Source organism: Dendropsophus ebraccatus, chromosome 10 (genome assembly GCF_027789765.1).
Source record: "Dendropsophus ebraccatus isolate aDenEbr1 chromosome 10, aDenEbr1.pat, whole genome shotgun sequence".
Taxonomy (NCBI): domain Eukaryota; kingdom Metazoa; phylum Chordata; class Amphibia; order Anura; family Hylidae; genus Dendropsophus; species Dendropsophus ebraccatus.
Genome location: NC_091463.1, coordinates 101,935,620 through 101,953,237, shown reverse-complemented (window position 1 = coordinate 101,953,237; position 17,618 = coordinate 101,935,620). Strand labels below are relative to the sequence as shown.

Genomic DNA, 17,618 nt, shown 5'->3' with positions numbered 1-17,618 from the left:
AGCAAAAGAGAGAGCAAAAAAGAAAGAGACAGAGGGAAAGCATGAGAGAGAAGAGCAAAAGAGAGAGCAAAAGAGAGAGCAAAAGAGAAAGAGATAGAGGAAAATAGAGAAGAGCAAAAGAGACAGAGGAAAAGAGAGAAGAGAGAGGGTGAGAGAGTGAGAACAGATGACAACAGAGTTAGAGTGACAGAGAGAAGTGAAGAAAGAGAAGAGACAGCAAGAGAGTGAGAGAGAGAAGAGAGAGAAAGTAGAGATGCCAAGAGAGTGACAGAGAGAAAAGAGACAACAGGAAAGTGACAAAGAGAAAAGAGACCACCATCATCAGAGGCAGCATCCCCACCACCATCCCCGTCAGAGGCAGCACCCCCTTACCAGAGGCAGCACCCCCCCCATCCCCAGCAGAGGCAGCACCCCCTCACTACCACCATCAGAGGCAGCACCCCCTCATCCCCATCAGAGGCAGCACCCCCTCATCCCCATCAGAGGCAGCACCCCCTTACCAGAGGCAGTACCCCCCCATCCCCATCAGAGGCAGCACCCCCTCACCACCACCATCAGAGGCAGCACCCCCTCACCATCCCCATCAGAGGCAGCACCCCCTCACCATCCCCATCAGAGGCAGCACCCCCTCACCATCCCCATCCGAGGAAGCACCCCCTCATCCCCATCAGAGGCAGCACACCCCCCCCATCAGAGGCAGCACCCCCTCATCCCCATCAGAGGCAGCACCCCCTCACTACCACCATCAGAGGCAGCACCCCCTCACCATCCCCATCAGAGGCAGCACCCCCTCACCATCCCCATCAGAGGCAGCACCCCCTCACCATCCCCATCCGAGGAAGCACCCCCTCATCCCCATCAGAGGCAGCATCCCCTCATCCCCATCAGAGGCAGCACCCCCTCATCCCCATCAGAGGCAGCACCCCCTCACCATCCCCATCAGAGGCAGCACCCCCTCATCCCCATCAGAGGCAGCACCCCCTCATCCCCATCAGAGGCAGCACCCCCTCATCCCCATCAGAGGCAGCACCCCCTCATCCCCATCAGAGGCAGCACCCCCTCACCATCCCCATCAGAGGCAGCACCCCCTCATCCCCATCAGAGGCAGCACCCCCTCACCATCCCCATCAGAGGCAGCACCCCCTCATCCCCATCAGAGGCAGCACCCCCTCATCCCCATCAGAGGCAGCACCCCCTCATCCCCATCAGAGGCAGCACCCCCTCACCATCCTCATCAGAGGCAGCACCCCCTCAACATCCTCATCAGAGGCAGCACCCCCTCATCCCCATCAGAGGCAGCACCCCCTCACCATCCTCATCAGAGGCAGCACCCCCCACCATCCCCATCAGAGGCAGCACCCCCTCACTACCACCATCAGAGGCAGCACCCCCCCACCATCCCCATCAGAGGCCGCACCCCCTCACTACCACCATCAGAGGCAGCTCCCCCTCACTACCACCATTAGAGGCAGCACCCCCTCACCACCACCCCAATCAGAGGCAGCACCCCACAACCACCACCCCCATCACAATCACAGGCAGCGGCCGCGGTGATAAAGACAGACTGCTGGCAGGTGCTAATCGCCCCCTTCAATTACAATTTGGCACTGGAGGAATCCGGCTTCAGATCTATCTGCGGGAATTAATGACAAACGGCCAATCGTGCCCCCCCCCCCCCCACATACTAGATGGGCTGCGGCTGATGGCGAGAAGGGAGCGGGGCACATAAATCACCTGAGGTGCCACTCAATGCTTTTTAATGGAGCTCTGCTAAAATGTTCCTTATCGCTGTTTGGCGCCATGTCTACGTCCCAGGTTATAAGCAGAATTGATATATAGGCTGCAAAGTGGCTGAGAAAAAGGGGGTTGTACTTTATACGGGAAATCCCCCGTCTGGGGACACAGCCGCCATCACATTTCCTGAAGGTTCCTGGGATATTGTGCTGTTCAGCCATTCTTTGTTGAAGGCGTTCCTGGGAAAGCTGAGTGACAACCAATAGGCTCTCCGGGGCCATGACACTGAGGACCATGCATTGTGCTGACTGTTAGACCCCAATGGAATAGTCCTGAACACTCCCATAAAAGGCTCCATCTGTAATGTTCAGCTGTCCCTGAGCTAGTGGGTGTAGCCTAGCTGTTATGATGTCTCCATACCCTGCTTCCCAATATCTCTACAGTATACCCGCAGAGGCAGCAGCAGTATGAAGGACATTATAGAGTTGCACTGCCCCATTACTGCACTGGGAAGAGGACATTATAGAGCAGCACTGCACTGGGGGGAGAGCATTATAGAGCAGCACTGCACGTGGGGTGGGGGAGGAAACTATAGAGCAGTAGTGACCCAGCACTGCAGTGGAGGGGAGAGGGCATTGTAGAGCAGCACTGCACTGGAGAGAGTACATTATAGAGCAGCACTAACCCAGCACTGCACTGGGGGGGAGCCATTATAAAGCAGCACTGACCCAGCACCGCACTCAGGGGAGAACATTATAGAGCAGCACTGACCTGGCAATGTGCTGGGGGGAGGACATTATAGAGCAGCACTGCACTGGGAAGAGGACATAATAGAGCAGCACTGCACTAGGAGGAGAACATTATAGAGCAGCACTGCACTGGGGAGAGAATATTGAAGGGTAGCACTGCACTGGGGAGAGGACATTATAGAGGAGAAATGCTCTGGAGAGAGGACATTATAGAGCAGTACTGCACTGGGGGGAGGACATTATACAGCAGTACTGCACTGGGGGAGGACATTATACAGCAGTACTGCACTGGGGGGAGATACAACACTGGAGCTTTCTGCAACTTCTGTGTCTCTCTGCTTCTGCAAATCTGCACAGGAAATTCTAAAATTATGGACATGTGTGAATGTAACCAGGGACCAATTACATGTACCGTAGCCAGTGACTTACGAGTCAAGATGGAGGACGCGCTGCCCTATCCGGGAGCAGGCGGCTGCGATGATGGACTCCGGGAGACCTGAGGAAACAGAGAGAAACTGATCAAAACTGATGCAAAATCTAAAACCAAAGTAACTGCAACGTTATCCATTAAAATAAACAGGAAAGAAAAAAAAAATCAAAGTTATATTCACTGGAGGGGATTACAACCCCGATCACCGCACTCTATGGGGCTTATACAGCCAATAGCAGATTACACTGATTATTACCCGATTATAAAGCACAATGGATGTGGCCTGTAATAAGGGGGTGATATCCATTGTCCAGACATTATAACCGTCTCCAGCATCATCCACCCCAGTCCCCCCAGGGCCACAGCGTCTGCTCTCCTTCAGGTGTTCATTATATTATGTCTACTTTATTATGCTGTATATTGCATCACATTATTATACTGTATATTATATATATATATTGCATTACAAGGAAAGTAAGCGATTGCTAATAAAGACCATGGCTGCATCCATCTTGTCCAGCAACTGGGAGTTAAATGCTGAGCAAACCTGAACTTACTGTAAATTTGCTCATCAGTAATGTATGTACACAGTGACCCCACCAACAGAATAGTAAGTGCAGCTCTGGGGTATAATACAGGATGTAACTCAGGATCAGTACAGGATCAGTAATGTATGTACACAGTGACCCCACCAGCAGAATAGTGAGTGCAGCTCTGGAGTATAATACAGGATGTAACTCAGGATCAGTAATGTAATGTATGTACATAGTGACCCCACCAGCAGAATAGTGAGTGCAGCTCTGGAGTATAATATAGGATGTAACTCGGGATCAGTACAGGATCAGTAATGTAATGTATGTACACAGTGACCCCACCAACAGAATAGTGAGTGCAGCTCTGGGGTATAATACAGGATGTAACTCAGGATCAGTAATGTAATGTATGTACACAGTGACTCCACCAGCAGAATAGTGAGTGCAGTTCTGGAGTATAATATAGGATGTAACTCGGGATCAGTAATGTAATGTATGTACTCAGTGACCCCACCAGCAGAATAGTGAGTGCAGCTCTGGAGTATAATATAGGATGTAACTCAGCATCAGTAATGTAATGTATGTACACAGTGACACCACCTGCAAAATAGTGAGTGCAGCTCTGGAGTATACAGGATCAGTAATGTATATACAGTGACCAGATATTATAAATGCCATTACAAAAACCTGAAGCTTCTGCACTGATTGTGATGATTATGGATCTGTGAAGGATGATGCTACTGGGTAGACAATATTGGATGATATTATGGATGATATTATGTTTTCTAGGGTTCTATCTGTTCTAGTGTCTCCGGGGGTCACATCTCCAGATCCCATGTGGATAATCCTGTAGAGATTGACCGCTCTGGAGGCACCCGGACATAATGGTGCATCCTGATGAATGGACGACGTCCTCTGGCGAGATGAAAGAAACAAACTTTTCTGAAGTTTCCGTCATTTTCCAATTGTTTTGTAGCCTCATGGCTCCGGCACATTTATTTTTATCATTGTGGAATAGAAATCAATGGACAACGGGCAAATGAAAAATCAGAGTCAGAAATGAAGATAAGTCTTAAGCTGTGAGAGTGAGGGGATAAGGAGCGAGTGACAGCATGGAGGAGGAATAGATCTTACTTTACGAGGAGAGCGCGGCTGGAGGGCTCCCTCATGCGCCATTACCAGTTATTGATGGGCAGGACGCCGGATTGCGGCCAGATGGAATTTTACACATTTGTGAAGGGTAGCGGAGAATCCGATGACCTTTATAAAGTGCTGTCATCCCCTCCGATGTCTATTACCCAGCGTAATCACCGCTATCAGGAGAGATCAGCCGCAGCCACAGATTTATAATCTACACAATATAACCAGGAATACCCTCACTTATAGAGGCATTGTACATGGCTACTGCTCATGTTTCCTCTAGTCAGACCTCCACATTACACGTATAATCTGGCAACACAAGCGGCTCATCTAATGTGTATGGCAGCGACCAGCAGAGGTCAGCAGAGAGCAGGATCAGGCATGGTGGACCTCAGGATAAAGGATCCATTAGTATGTACGGGGAAGAGTCACAACCAAAGTAAGGGAGGGCAGAGGAGTCTGGAGGACTAGAGAGGAGTCCGAAGGAAGAGAGAGAATTCTGGAGGGTGGACAGAGGAGTTTTGGAGGAGGAGTCTAGAGGAGACAGAGAAGCTTGGAGGTTACAGGAAATGTGAATGGAAGACAGAGGAGTCTGGAAGGAGGACACTGGTGTTTGGAGGAGGAGTCTAGAGGGGACAGAGAAGTCCGGAGGGAGGAGAGTTGTGTTTGGAGGAGTCTAGGGGAGACAGAAGAGTATGAGGGGGATAAAGGAGTCTGAAAGAGGACAAAGGTGTCTCGGAGGAGGTGTCTGGGAGACTAGAAGAATCTGGAAGGGGACAGAGGTGTCTGGGAGGAGGAGTCTTAGGGGAATAGAAGAGTCTGGGAGGGGCCAGAGGTGTTTGGAAGAGGTGTAAGGGAGGGGGGGTGTAAAAGGGAAGAGTCTGAAAGGGGAAAGAGAAGCCTGGAGGGAACAGGAGAATGTGAAGGGAAGACTGGGCGGCATCCAGCTCTGCAGGGGTGGATGAAAGGCAAAGAGGCCACTTTGCCTGTCAATCAACCCAACAGAGTGCCCAGACACCACCCAGATGACTAGTTCACGGCTGGATATAAAGCTACCAAGCAAGCCACCTCCAACATAGTGGAAGACTCCAGTTTGGGTGCAGGTATTGCAACTCAGATTCACTGAAGTGAAAGGAGCTTAACCCTTTGAGGACCAGGCCCAAAATGACCCAGTGGACGGCGCAAATTTTGATCTTAGTGCTTTCGTTTTTCCCTCCTCCCCTTCTAAGAGCTCTAGCACTCTCAGTTTTCTATCTACAGGCCATGTAAGTGCTTGTTTTTTACAGGAATAGTTGTACTGTGTAATGGCGTCATTCATTTTACCATAACATGTATGATGGAATTCCAAATATATTATTTATGAAGATATAAATAGGTGAAATCGTAAGAAAGAATGCAATATGGTAACGTTTGGGGGGTTCCTGTGTCTACGTAATGCACTATATGGTAACAGCGACATGATACTATTATTCTATAGGTCAGTCCGAACACAACCATATGCAGGTTACACAGATTCTCTAATGTTATATATATATTTTTTTATGAAATCCTTTTTTTGGCAATTAAATATTAATAAAATGGGCCTATTGTGACGCTTATAACGGTTTTATTTTTTCACCTACGGGGCTGTATGGGGTGTCATTTTTTCCGCCATGATCTCTAGTTTTTATTAATACCATATTTGTGAAGATCGGACGTTTTGATCACTTTTTATTGATTTTTTTAAATATATAATGTAACATAAAATCGGTAATCTGTGCACTTTTTCCCCTCTTTTCGTGTACGCCGTTTACCGGTCGCAATGACGCTTGTTATATTTTAATAGATCGGACAATTACGCACGCTACGGTATATTATATGTTTATCTATTTATTCCTTTTTATATGTTTTATTTATATAATGGGAAAGGGGGGTGATTTAGACTTTTATTGGGGGAGGGGTTTTGGGGTAGTGTGTTAGTGTTTTGAACTTCTTTTTTTTTACACTTTTGAAGTCCCTTTGGGGGACTTCTACATACACTACTTAGATTTCTACACTGATGAATGCTATGCCATAGGCATAGCATTGATCAGTGTTATCGGCGCTCTGCTCATTGAGCCTGCCTGTGCAGGCTCAGTGTAGCAGATCGCCGATCGGACCGCACGGAGGCAGGTAAGAGACCTCCGGCAGTCCGTTTCAACGATCGGGACCCCCGCAGTCACACTGCGGGGGTCCCGATCGGTAAGTGACAGGGGACTCCCCCTGTCACTTACACTTAAACGCCGCGGTCGCGCCGTTTAAGGGGTTAATGACACGCGGCAGCGTGATCGCTGCAGCGTGTCATTACCGGTGAGGTCCCGGCTGCGGAGCGGAGCGCGCTTCATAGCGGGAAAAACACCCAGAACGTAAGGTTACGTCATGGGTCGTCTGGGGACAGACTTCCATGACGTAACCCTACGTCCAAGGTCGTCTAGGGGTTAAAGGGGTTATCCAGGTAACAAAAACAATATTCTAAACAATCCCCCTTCCCAATACCACCCTATGTCTAATATACATGTATAACTTATCTTCCACCCTTTCCCTGTTTATTTCTCATACTTATCGCTCAGCTCCCTCCCACCCCCCTTTGTAGGCACAGGACATGTGATCTCCTTTCAGTGGGGTGGGGCTAGCTGTCTATTGACTTGATAACCTGACCCTCAGGAGACATTATCTGCATCATCTTCATGCACTTGTGCTGCTTCCATAGACTTACATGTGTCCCGGAGCTTAGGTTTCTGTAATATAAAGCGTTATAGTTCTATCTCTGCTTGCTGTCAGTGAATGCAGCATATGTACCCGTCTTTGTGCCACAGCTCTGTATGTAACTAGAATGATGCATGCATCATTAATGCATGATGGGAAAGGTAGATATAGATTGCCATTTAGAAAAACTTGTAACTCAGGAACGGCAGCAGCTAGAAAGACAGGAGACAGAAATACTCAGGGGGACTTGGTGAGTAAGGGCCCTATTACACCAAAAGATGTCTGACAGATTTTTTTCAGCCAAAGTCAGGAAAGGACTATAAACAGAACAGGTTGTAAAGATAAAACTGTAATTTATCTTTTTTTCAAATCCATTCCTGGCTTTGGCTGAAAAAAATTTCAAAATAATCTGTCAGACATCTTTTGGTGTAATAGGGCCTCAAGACCAGCTAGCATTTCATTTTTTCACTCTTAGGTGGAGAACCCCTTTAACTGCACCTGAACTGGAGACAAGAGTCATGTTGTTTCTGGCCATGTTTTTTTAACACTGGATGACCCCCTTCATTTGCACTAATGTGCTGATTGGTTCACATTAACTTAATTTTGGTCATCCACATATTATCATTCCTATGGGAAGATGTGTGGGCAACTACTGATCATTTTAATTCCGGCACAAAAGATGTGATCAGCCAAAAAGCTAAAGATCAGACAGCAGAACAGGGGACCAGACTGCAGATGAAATCGCACGGATTTATATGTGGAGACCAGGAACGGGAAACTACATAACTACATTTCCTATTATGCAGTGCTTCCCCCTGATTGTTCCGTTCGCTTACCCACCCCTTAGCTTTCTTTCCTGCTCTGAGCTCAGTATACACAGGACTAATTATTTTACTGATGTGCTTCACATCACCACAGTATGTATTCCATTATACACTATACAGTGTATAGGGTGTATGGGGCTCCTTGAGCTACTATATAAGGAACCCAGCACCTGTATATTACTGTACAGGGTGTATGGGGCTCCTGGGGTCACTATATACAGAGCCCAGCACCTGTATATTACTGTATCTGGGGTCACTATATGAGGAGCCCAGCACCTGTATATTACTGTATCTGGGGTCACTATATGAGGGGCCCAGCACCTGTGTATTACTGTATAGGGTGTATGGGGCTCCTGGGGTCACTATATGAGGGGCCCAGCACCTGTATATTACTGTATAGGGTGTATGGGGCTCCTGGGGTCACTATATACAGAGCCCAGTACCTGCATATTACTGTATAGGGTGTATGGGGTCACTATATACAGAGCCCAGTACCTGTATATTACTGTATAGGGTGTATGGGGTCACTATATGAGGGGCCCAGCACCTGTATATTACTGTATAGGGTGTATGGGGCTCCTGGGGTCACTATATGAGGGGCCCAGCACCTGTATATTACTGTATAGGGTGTATGGGGTCACTATATATAGAGCCCAGTACCTGTATATTACTGTATAGGGTCTATGGGGCTCCTTGGGTCACTATATACAGAGCCCAGCACCTGTATATTACAGTATAGGGTGTATGGGGCTCCTGGGGTCACTATATGAGGGGCCCTGCACCTGTATATTACTGTATAGGGTGTATAGGGTGTATGGGGTCACTATATGAGGGGCCCAGTACCTGTATATTACTCTATAGGGTGTATGGGTCCCCATCACGGACACTCCCACACAGGGGCCCCGTTACCGTCCTGTCACCCGCTGAATGAATCATCAATAAATGAAGGTGAATAGCTGACAGGGCGGGCCATGCCTCTGACCCCGCCCCCCACCGGGTCACACACACACCCATAACACATCTCTATCATATCACGACATCATCATGTGTCCCCACCTGTCCCGAGAATCACCACATCCAGCTCTGCAGGCAGGTCGTCAGCCATCTTGCCGAGGCGGAGTGATCATGTGACCAACCAAGCCGGAAGAGCTAAGCCATTAGGTCTGGTGAAGGTCGGGCGGCCATCTTTACTGTGGTCAAGTACCCGGTGATGGAGACTGTATGGAGTACATCGTACAGTTATCTTCCTACTGGGTATAACAACCCCCATCATCCCCGCAGAGTGGACTGCTCCGCCGCCTCCTGGGTATCCAGACCCGCAGAAAGCAACAGGTCACAGCTAAGAAATAGGGGAGGAGCGTTACCCATGACAACCAATCAAATCTCTGCATCACTTTTACTACTAAGGAAGAGAAAGTGAAAGCAGCGATCTGATTGGTTGTAGGATTCCAGCTGGAGATGGTGCTGCACATGATAAGCTTAGATACAGCAGCGCATCAGACAGTGTCACACAGTACAGGATTGGATACAATGGATTGGGAAACACTCATGATGGCAGACATCACTAATACTTATAGTTGTATCCACCATTATGTCTCCACTGTGTGTGAGGAGTTATGGCTGAGTACTGTGACCAGGACATCAGCCACCAGGTACCGCAGTGACCTATCCAGTGACCGACCGCAGCAGTAACTGACCTCACACAGTGACTGGCCACAGCAGTGACCCACCTCACACAGTGACCGGCCGCAGCAGTGACCCACCTCACACAGTGACCGACTACAGCAGTGACCCACCTCACACAGTGACCGACTACCGCAGTGACCCACCTCACACAGTGACCGACCACAACAGTAACTGACCTCACACAGTGACTGGCCACAGCAGTGACCCACCTCACACAGTGACCGACTACCGCAGTGACCCACCTCACACAGTGACCGGCTGCAGCAGTGACCCACCTCACACAGTGACCGACCACAGCAGTGACCCACCTCACACAGTGACCGGCCGCAGCAGTGACCCACCTCACACAGTGACCGACCACAGCAGTGACCCACCTCACACAGTGACCGACTACCGCAGTGACCCACCTCACACAGTGACCGGCTGCAGCGGTGACCCATCCAGTGACCCACCTCACACAGTGACCGACTACAGCAGTGACCCACCTCACACAGTGACCGGCCGCAGCGGTGACCCATCCAGTGACCCACCTCACACAGTGACTGACTACAGCAGTGACCGGCCTCACACAGTGACCGACCGCAGCAGTGACCCATCCAGTGACCCACCTTACACAGTGACCGACCACAGCAGTGACCGACCACAACAGTGACCCACCTCACACAGTGACAGACCGCAGCAGTGACCCATCCAGTGACCCACCTCACACAGTGACCAACCGCAGCAGTGACACACCTCACACAGTGACTGGCCACAGCAGTGACCCACCTCACACAATGACCAGCCGCAGCAGTTACCGACCGCAGCAGTGACCCACCTCAAAACAGTGACCCACCACAGCAGTGACCCACCTCACACAGTGACTGGCCACAGCAGTGACCCACCTCACACAGTGACTGGCCGCAGCAGTGACCGACCGCAGCAGTGACCCACCTCACACAGTGACCGACCGCAGCAGTGACCCACCTCACACAGTGACCCACCACAGCAGTGACCCACCTCACACAGTGACCAACCGCATCAGTGACCCACCTCAAAACAGTGACCGGCCGCAGCAGTGACCCACCTCACACAGTGACCGACCTCACACAGTGACCGACCGCAGCAGTGACCCACCTCACATAGCGGCAGCAGTGACCCACCTCACACAGTGACCGACCACAGCAGTCACTCATCTCACACAGTGACCGGCCGCAGCCGTGACCCACCCCACACAGTGACCGGCCGCAGCAGTGACCCACCCCACACAGTGACCGGCCGCAGCAGTGACCCACCCCACACAGTGACTGGTCGTTACCTGAACTGATGTTGTTGTAGGGGTCTGGTCTTCGGTGTGATGCTAATATATGTGATGTATTAAGCCATGCCTGAGAAAGACTACTCCAATTATAATAATAAATAATACTTTATTTATATAATACCAAAATATTCTACAGCGCTGTACATAATCTGTCATTAAAGGGGTACTCCGGTAAAAATCATTTTCTTTTAAACCAGCTGGTATCAGAAAGTTATGTAGATTTGTGATTTACTTCTATTTAAAAATCTCCAGTCTTCCAGTACTTATCAGCTGCTGTATGTCCTGCAGGAAGTGGTGTATTCTTTCCAGTCTGACACAGTGCTCTCTGCTGCCACCTCTGTCCATGTCAGGAACTGTCCAGAGCAGGAGAGGTTTTCTATGGGGATTTGCTGCTGCTCTGGACAGTTCCTGACATGGACAGAGGTGGCAGCAGAGAGCACTGTCAGACTGGAAAGAACACACCACTTCCTGCAGGACATACAGTAGCTGATAAGTAATGGAAGACTGGAGATTTTTAAATAGACGTAAATTACAAATATATATAACTTCCTGAAGTAAAAAGTTTTTCGCAGGAGTGTCCCTTTAATCACATCTGTCCTTGTGCCTATTACAAATCACAACCTACATATTTCCAGCAATCTACAGCTCGAGGTTGACAGCTTTGATAGATCTCATGGTTTAGGAAACAGCATCACACATTAAGGCCACGTTCACACAATGTATTTTTTCACTAACTAATGGCTGTTGTTGCAGGATTTAGTGAAAATAAAACATTGTTTTCTATGAAATCCTGCTTTACACTCCACCTGGGATTCCATGCGACCGCACTGACAACTGATATGTCGTGCTATTCATTGACTAGCGGCTGCAGACAATGTAAAGTACGGCTCCGGTTGGACATTACATTGCCTGCAATGATTAATTAGAACGCAGGCACAGCCGAATGTAATATATATATATATATATATATATATATATATACTGTATATCTATATAATAAAAATCAAAGTCTGTCTGTCTGTCCCAAATAGACTTCCAAACGCCTGAACCGTTTGACCCCAAATTTGGCCCACAGATACATTGGTGCCCGGGAAGGTTTTAGCGAAGGTCCCGTCCCCACCAGATGTACAGGAGAGGAGGGGGAGGGGAAAGAGAGGCGCCCCATAGAGATGAATGGGAAAATCTCCTCACTGCAAACACAGGTGATATAATTAGCTGCAGCAGACACGGCAGTTGGAGCCTTAGCAACCAATAGGATTACTGCTTTCATTTTCACAGGGAGCAATGGTTGCTAGGGAAGCTGCCTCACAACATCCACAGTAATAACTGGTAGACCCCTACTCCATCTATACAGTACATGTATACAGGACCCCCTACTCCATCTATACAGTACATGTATACAGGACCCCCTACTCCATCTATACAGTACATGTATATACAGGACCCCCTACTCCATCTATACAGTACATGTATACAGGACCCCCTACTCCATCTATACAGTACATGTATATACAGGGCCCCCTACTCCATCTATACAGTACATGTATATACAGGACCCCCTACTCCATCTATACAGTACATGTATATACAGGGCCCCCTACTCCATCTATACAGTACATGTATACAGGACCCCCTACTCCATCTATACAGTACATGTATATACAGGACCTCCTACTCCATCTATACAGTACATGTATATACAGGACCCCCTACTCCATCTATACAGTACATGTATATACAGGACCCCCTACTCCATCCATACAGTACATGTATATACAGGAGCCCCTACTCCATCTATACAGTACATGTATACAGGACCCCCTACTCCATCTATACAGTACATGTATATACAGGAGCCCCTACTCCATCTATACAGTACATGTATACAGGACCCCCTACTCCATCTATACAGTACATGTATATACAGGACCCCCTACTCCAACTATACAGTACATGTATATACAGGACCCCCTACTCCAACTATACAGTACATGTATACAGGACCCCCTACTCCATCTATACAGTACATGTATATACAGGACCCCCTACTCCATCTAAACAGTACATGTATATGGGACCGCCTACTCCATCTATACAGTACATGTATACAGGACCCCCTACTCCATCTATACAGTACATGTATACAGGACCCCCTACTCCATCTATACAGTACATGTATATAGGACCCCCTACTCCATCTATACAGTACATGTATATACAGGACCCCCTACTCCATCTATACAGTACATGTATATACAGGACCCCCTACTCCATCTATACAGTACATATATATAGAGGGCACTACAGGTATAGCAAACACTGACTGGGTAATACTGCCACACCAGACCTGACCAATACCGCCATACTGTGCTGGATAACACTGTCATACCAGACCTGACCAATACCGCCATACTGTGCTGGATAACACTGTCATACCAGACCTGACCAATACCACCATACTGTGCTGGATAACACTGCCACACCAGACCTGACCAATACCGCCATACTGTGACTGGATAACACAGCCATACCAGACCTGACCAATACCGCCATACTGTGCTGGATAACACTGTCATACCAGACCTGACCAATACCGCCATACTGTGCTGGATAACACTGTCATACCAGACCTGACCAATACCGCCATACTGTGACTGGATAACACCACTATACCACACCTGACCAATACCACCATACTGTGACTGGATAACACTGCCATACCAGACCTGAGCAATACCACCAAACTGTGACTGGGTAACACTGCCACACCAGACCTGACCAATACCGCCATACTGTGACTGGATAACACCATCATATCAGACCTGACCAATACCGCCATACTGTGACAGGATAACACCGCTATACCAGACCTGACCAATACCACCATACTGTGATGGGATAACACTGTCATAACACACCTGACCAATACCACCATACTATAAATGGAAAAAACTGCTATACCAGACCTGACCAATACCACCATACTGTAACTGGATAACACTGTCATACCACACCTGACCAATGCCGCCATACTGTGACTGCATAACACTGCCATACCAGACCTGACCAATACCGCCATACTGTGACTGGATAACACAGCCATACCAGACCTGACCAATACCGCCATACTGTGCTGGATAACACTGTCATACCAGACCTGACCAATACCGCCATACTATGCTGGATAACACTGTCATACCAGACCTGACCAATACTGCCATACTGTGCTGGATAACACTGTCATACCAGACCTGACCAATAACGCCATACTGTGCTGGATAACACTGTCATACCAGACCTGACCAATACCGCCATACTCTGACTGGATAACACCACTATACCACACCTGACCAATACCACCATACTGTGACTGGATAACACCGCTATACCAGACCTGACCAATACCACCATACTGTGACGGAATAACACTGTCATAACACACCTGACCAATACCACCATACTATAACTGGAAAAAACTGCTATACCAGACCTGACCAATACTGCCATACTGTAACTGGATAACACTGTCATACCACACCTGACCAATACCGCCATACTGTGACTGGATAACACTGCCATACCAGACCTGACCAATACCGCCATACTGTGACTGGATAACACTGCCATACCAGACCTGACCAATACCGCCATGCTGTGACTGGATAACACCACTATACCAGACCTGACCAATATCACCACACTGTGACTGGAGAACACCGCCACACCAGACCTGACCAAAGATTTTCTGGCAAGTCTGAACGGGAGGGTACTGCCCCTCTGCAAGGTGCTACGCTACGCACCAGACCATGGGTGCCTAATGGTAAATACGACCCTGCAGGTATACAGGACACTACAGGTATACAGGACCCCAAAACTATACACTACAAGTGCACGGGACCTCCACCAACTATATACTACAGGTATACAGGACCCCAAACTATACACTACAGGTATATAGGACCCCAAAACTATACACTACAGGTATACAGGAACTCCACCAACTATATACTACAGGTATATAGGACCCCAAACTATACACTACAGGTATACAGGACCTCAAAACTATACACTACAGGTATACAGGACCTACACCAACTCTATACTAAAGGTATACAGCACCTTCACCAACTCTTTACTACAGGTATACAGGACCCCAAAGCTATATACTACAGGTATACAGGAACTCCACCAACTATATACTACAGGTATACAGGACCCCAAACTATACACTACAGGTATAAAGGACCCCAAAGCTATATACTACAGGTATACAGGAACTCCACCAACTATATACTACAGGTATATAGGACCCCAAACTATACACTACAGGTAAACAGGACCTCCACCAACTCTATACTACAGTTATACAGGACCCTCAAACTATGCACTACAGGTATACAGGACCCCCGAACTATATACTACAGGTATACAAGACCTCCACCAATTATACACTACAGGTATCCAGGACCCTTAAACTATAAATTACAGGTATACAAGACCTCCACTAACTATACATTACAGGTATACAGCACCAACTATATACTACAGGTATACAGGACCCCCGAACTATACAGTACAGGTATACAGGACCTTCACCAACTGTACACTGCAAGTATACAGGACCTCCCTCAACTATACACTACAGGTATACAGCCCCCCTAACTACACACTACAGGTATACAGGACCCCCACAACTATACACTATAGGTATACAGCCCCCCCAACTATGCACTACAGATATGCGAGACGCCTAAAAACTATACATTGTGGGTATACAGAACCCCTCCAACTATGCACTACAGGTATACACTAATTCCACTGATTAACTTAGATGAAACAATACCTTTAGATTGGCCTCCTGGGCACCTTAGAACAAATCTAATTAACACACTGACACTTTATACCCGGGCAGCGCCGGGTACATTTTCTAGTATATATATATATATATATATACAGCCAAAATTTACATGTGAATGTGCCCACATTCCAATTCAAAATAAATTAAGTTCATCCGGCCAGTACTGCGGTACCAGCCGGGTTGAACTTCTCAGACAGTGGCCGTCCTAAAGCATTTAAACGTGGCCTAAAGGTTTAGATACCACATTCAGCAGGCAGTGTCCTACGAGTTACATAAAGCGGTTTGGTAGAGATGTCTGCCTATTATCATATTAGCTGTGCATTTATTATCACAGTATTACACATGATTAGATACAAAAGCAGAAAGTATCAAACATCATAAAGCTTAGATACAGCAGCTTAACAGGCGATATTACATATGAAAGGCTTATTCTACGTTTACACTGGACTATAATTGGCCCGATTGCACGATTAACGATGTCAGAGCAACGTTTTTTATAAAATAACGATCAGCGTTTAGACGGTACGATATATCGTACGGAAAAATTGTTTTGCGATCATTTTAAGATCGCCCGCCCCCTCCACCCGCAGCCCGGTCCACCGCCCATCCGCAGCCTGGCCCCCCGCCCATCCGCAGCCCGGCACCCCGCTCATCCGCAGCCCCCTGCGCCGGCTTAATCGCCACCCCCGCCAGCCCGATCGCCACCCCGCCGCCCTGATCGCCACCCCCGCCGCCCTGATCGCCACCCCCGCCGCCCCGATCGCCACCCCCGCCACCGCTCCGATCACCACCCCCGCCGACGCCACGATAGCCCCCGCCACGAGCATACCTTACCTGCTCGGCGTGGCGGGTGTTTGAAATTCCCGGCTCCCCTCTTCAGTTCATTGATTGGCTGAAGAGGGGAGTCGGGAATTTCAAACAGCTCCTCTTCAGCCAATCAGTGCTGCCGTGCATTGATTGGCTGAAGAGGGGAGTCGGGAATTTTGAACACCCGTTACGCCGAGCAGGTAAGGTATGCTCGTGGCCGGGGCAGCGGGGGCTATCGGATCGGCGGCAGGGGCTATCGGAGCGGTGGCGGGGGTGGCGATCGGAGCGTCGGGGGTGGCGATCGGAGCGTCGGGGGTGGCGATCGGGGCGGCTGGGGTGGCGATCGGCCTGCGGGGGTGGCGATCAAGCCGACGCAGGCGGCTGCGGATGAGCGGGGGGCCGGGGTGCGGGCAGCCAGACTTTCGCGACGACTGTTTACACGGAACGAAAATCTGCAAATTTTTTGCGAACGACGATTTGAGAACATGTTGAAAGATCAAAATGAACGATATCTCGTTCGGCGTTTGATCGTTCGCTGTGTTTACACATACGATTATCGTTCGAATTCAAATTCGCATGATAATCGTTACGTGTAAACGCACCATTAGATACACTGCTCAGCATCCATTATCATGCAAAATATGCTTATCTACATGGCTGCTCAGCAAACAGTATCACACTTGAACAGCTTAGATACAGAAGCTTAGAACACAGCTTTGTGCAGCAGTACAAGTACAAGACCTGAGTAAGGAAATGGTTAATTTTATATTTTGTCTCCCTGCATCAAGTAAAAACACAAACTAAGATATGAATCATAAAATAATAATTAGACT

At 48.4% G+C, this 17,618-nt stretch overlaps 2 protein-coding genes across 7 annotated transcripts in view; one reads left to right on the top strand and one right to left on the bottom strand.

The window, feature by feature from the left end:
• Window positions 1-9,392, bottom strand: part of LOC138802421 (rab proteins geranylgeranyltransferase component A 1-like) — an 88,136-nt gene extending 78,744 nt beyond the window's left edge. The window contains exons 1-2 of one of the 3 annotated variants that reach the window (XM_069985706.1): window positions 9,191-9,392; window positions 2,913-2,979 (exon numbers count right to left, since the gene is read on the bottom strand). In XM_069985706.1, coding sequence (XP_069841807.1) covers window positions 2,913-2,979; window positions 9,191-9,239 — 116 coding nt within the window. In that variant the 5' untranslated portion in view covers window positions 9,240-9,392. The remainder of the gene's footprint in view (window positions 1-2,912; window positions 2,980-9,190) is intronic. The other 2 variants (XM_069985705.1, XM_069985703.1) reach the window with 2 other exon arrangements.
• DACH2 (dachshund family transcription factor 2) overlaps window positions 9,381-17,618 on the top strand; it is a 311,864-nt gene continuing 303,626 nt past the window's right edge. The window contains exon 1 of one of the 4 annotated variants that reach the window (XM_069985711.1): window positions 9,381-9,466. The gene's annotated coding sequence lies outside the window, so the exon portion shown is untranslated. Of the gene's footprint in view, window positions 9,467-9,728; window positions 9,787-17,618 lie in introns of those variants that run through there. The other 3 variants (XM_069985709.1, XM_069985710.1, XM_069985712.1) reach the window with 3 other exon arrangements.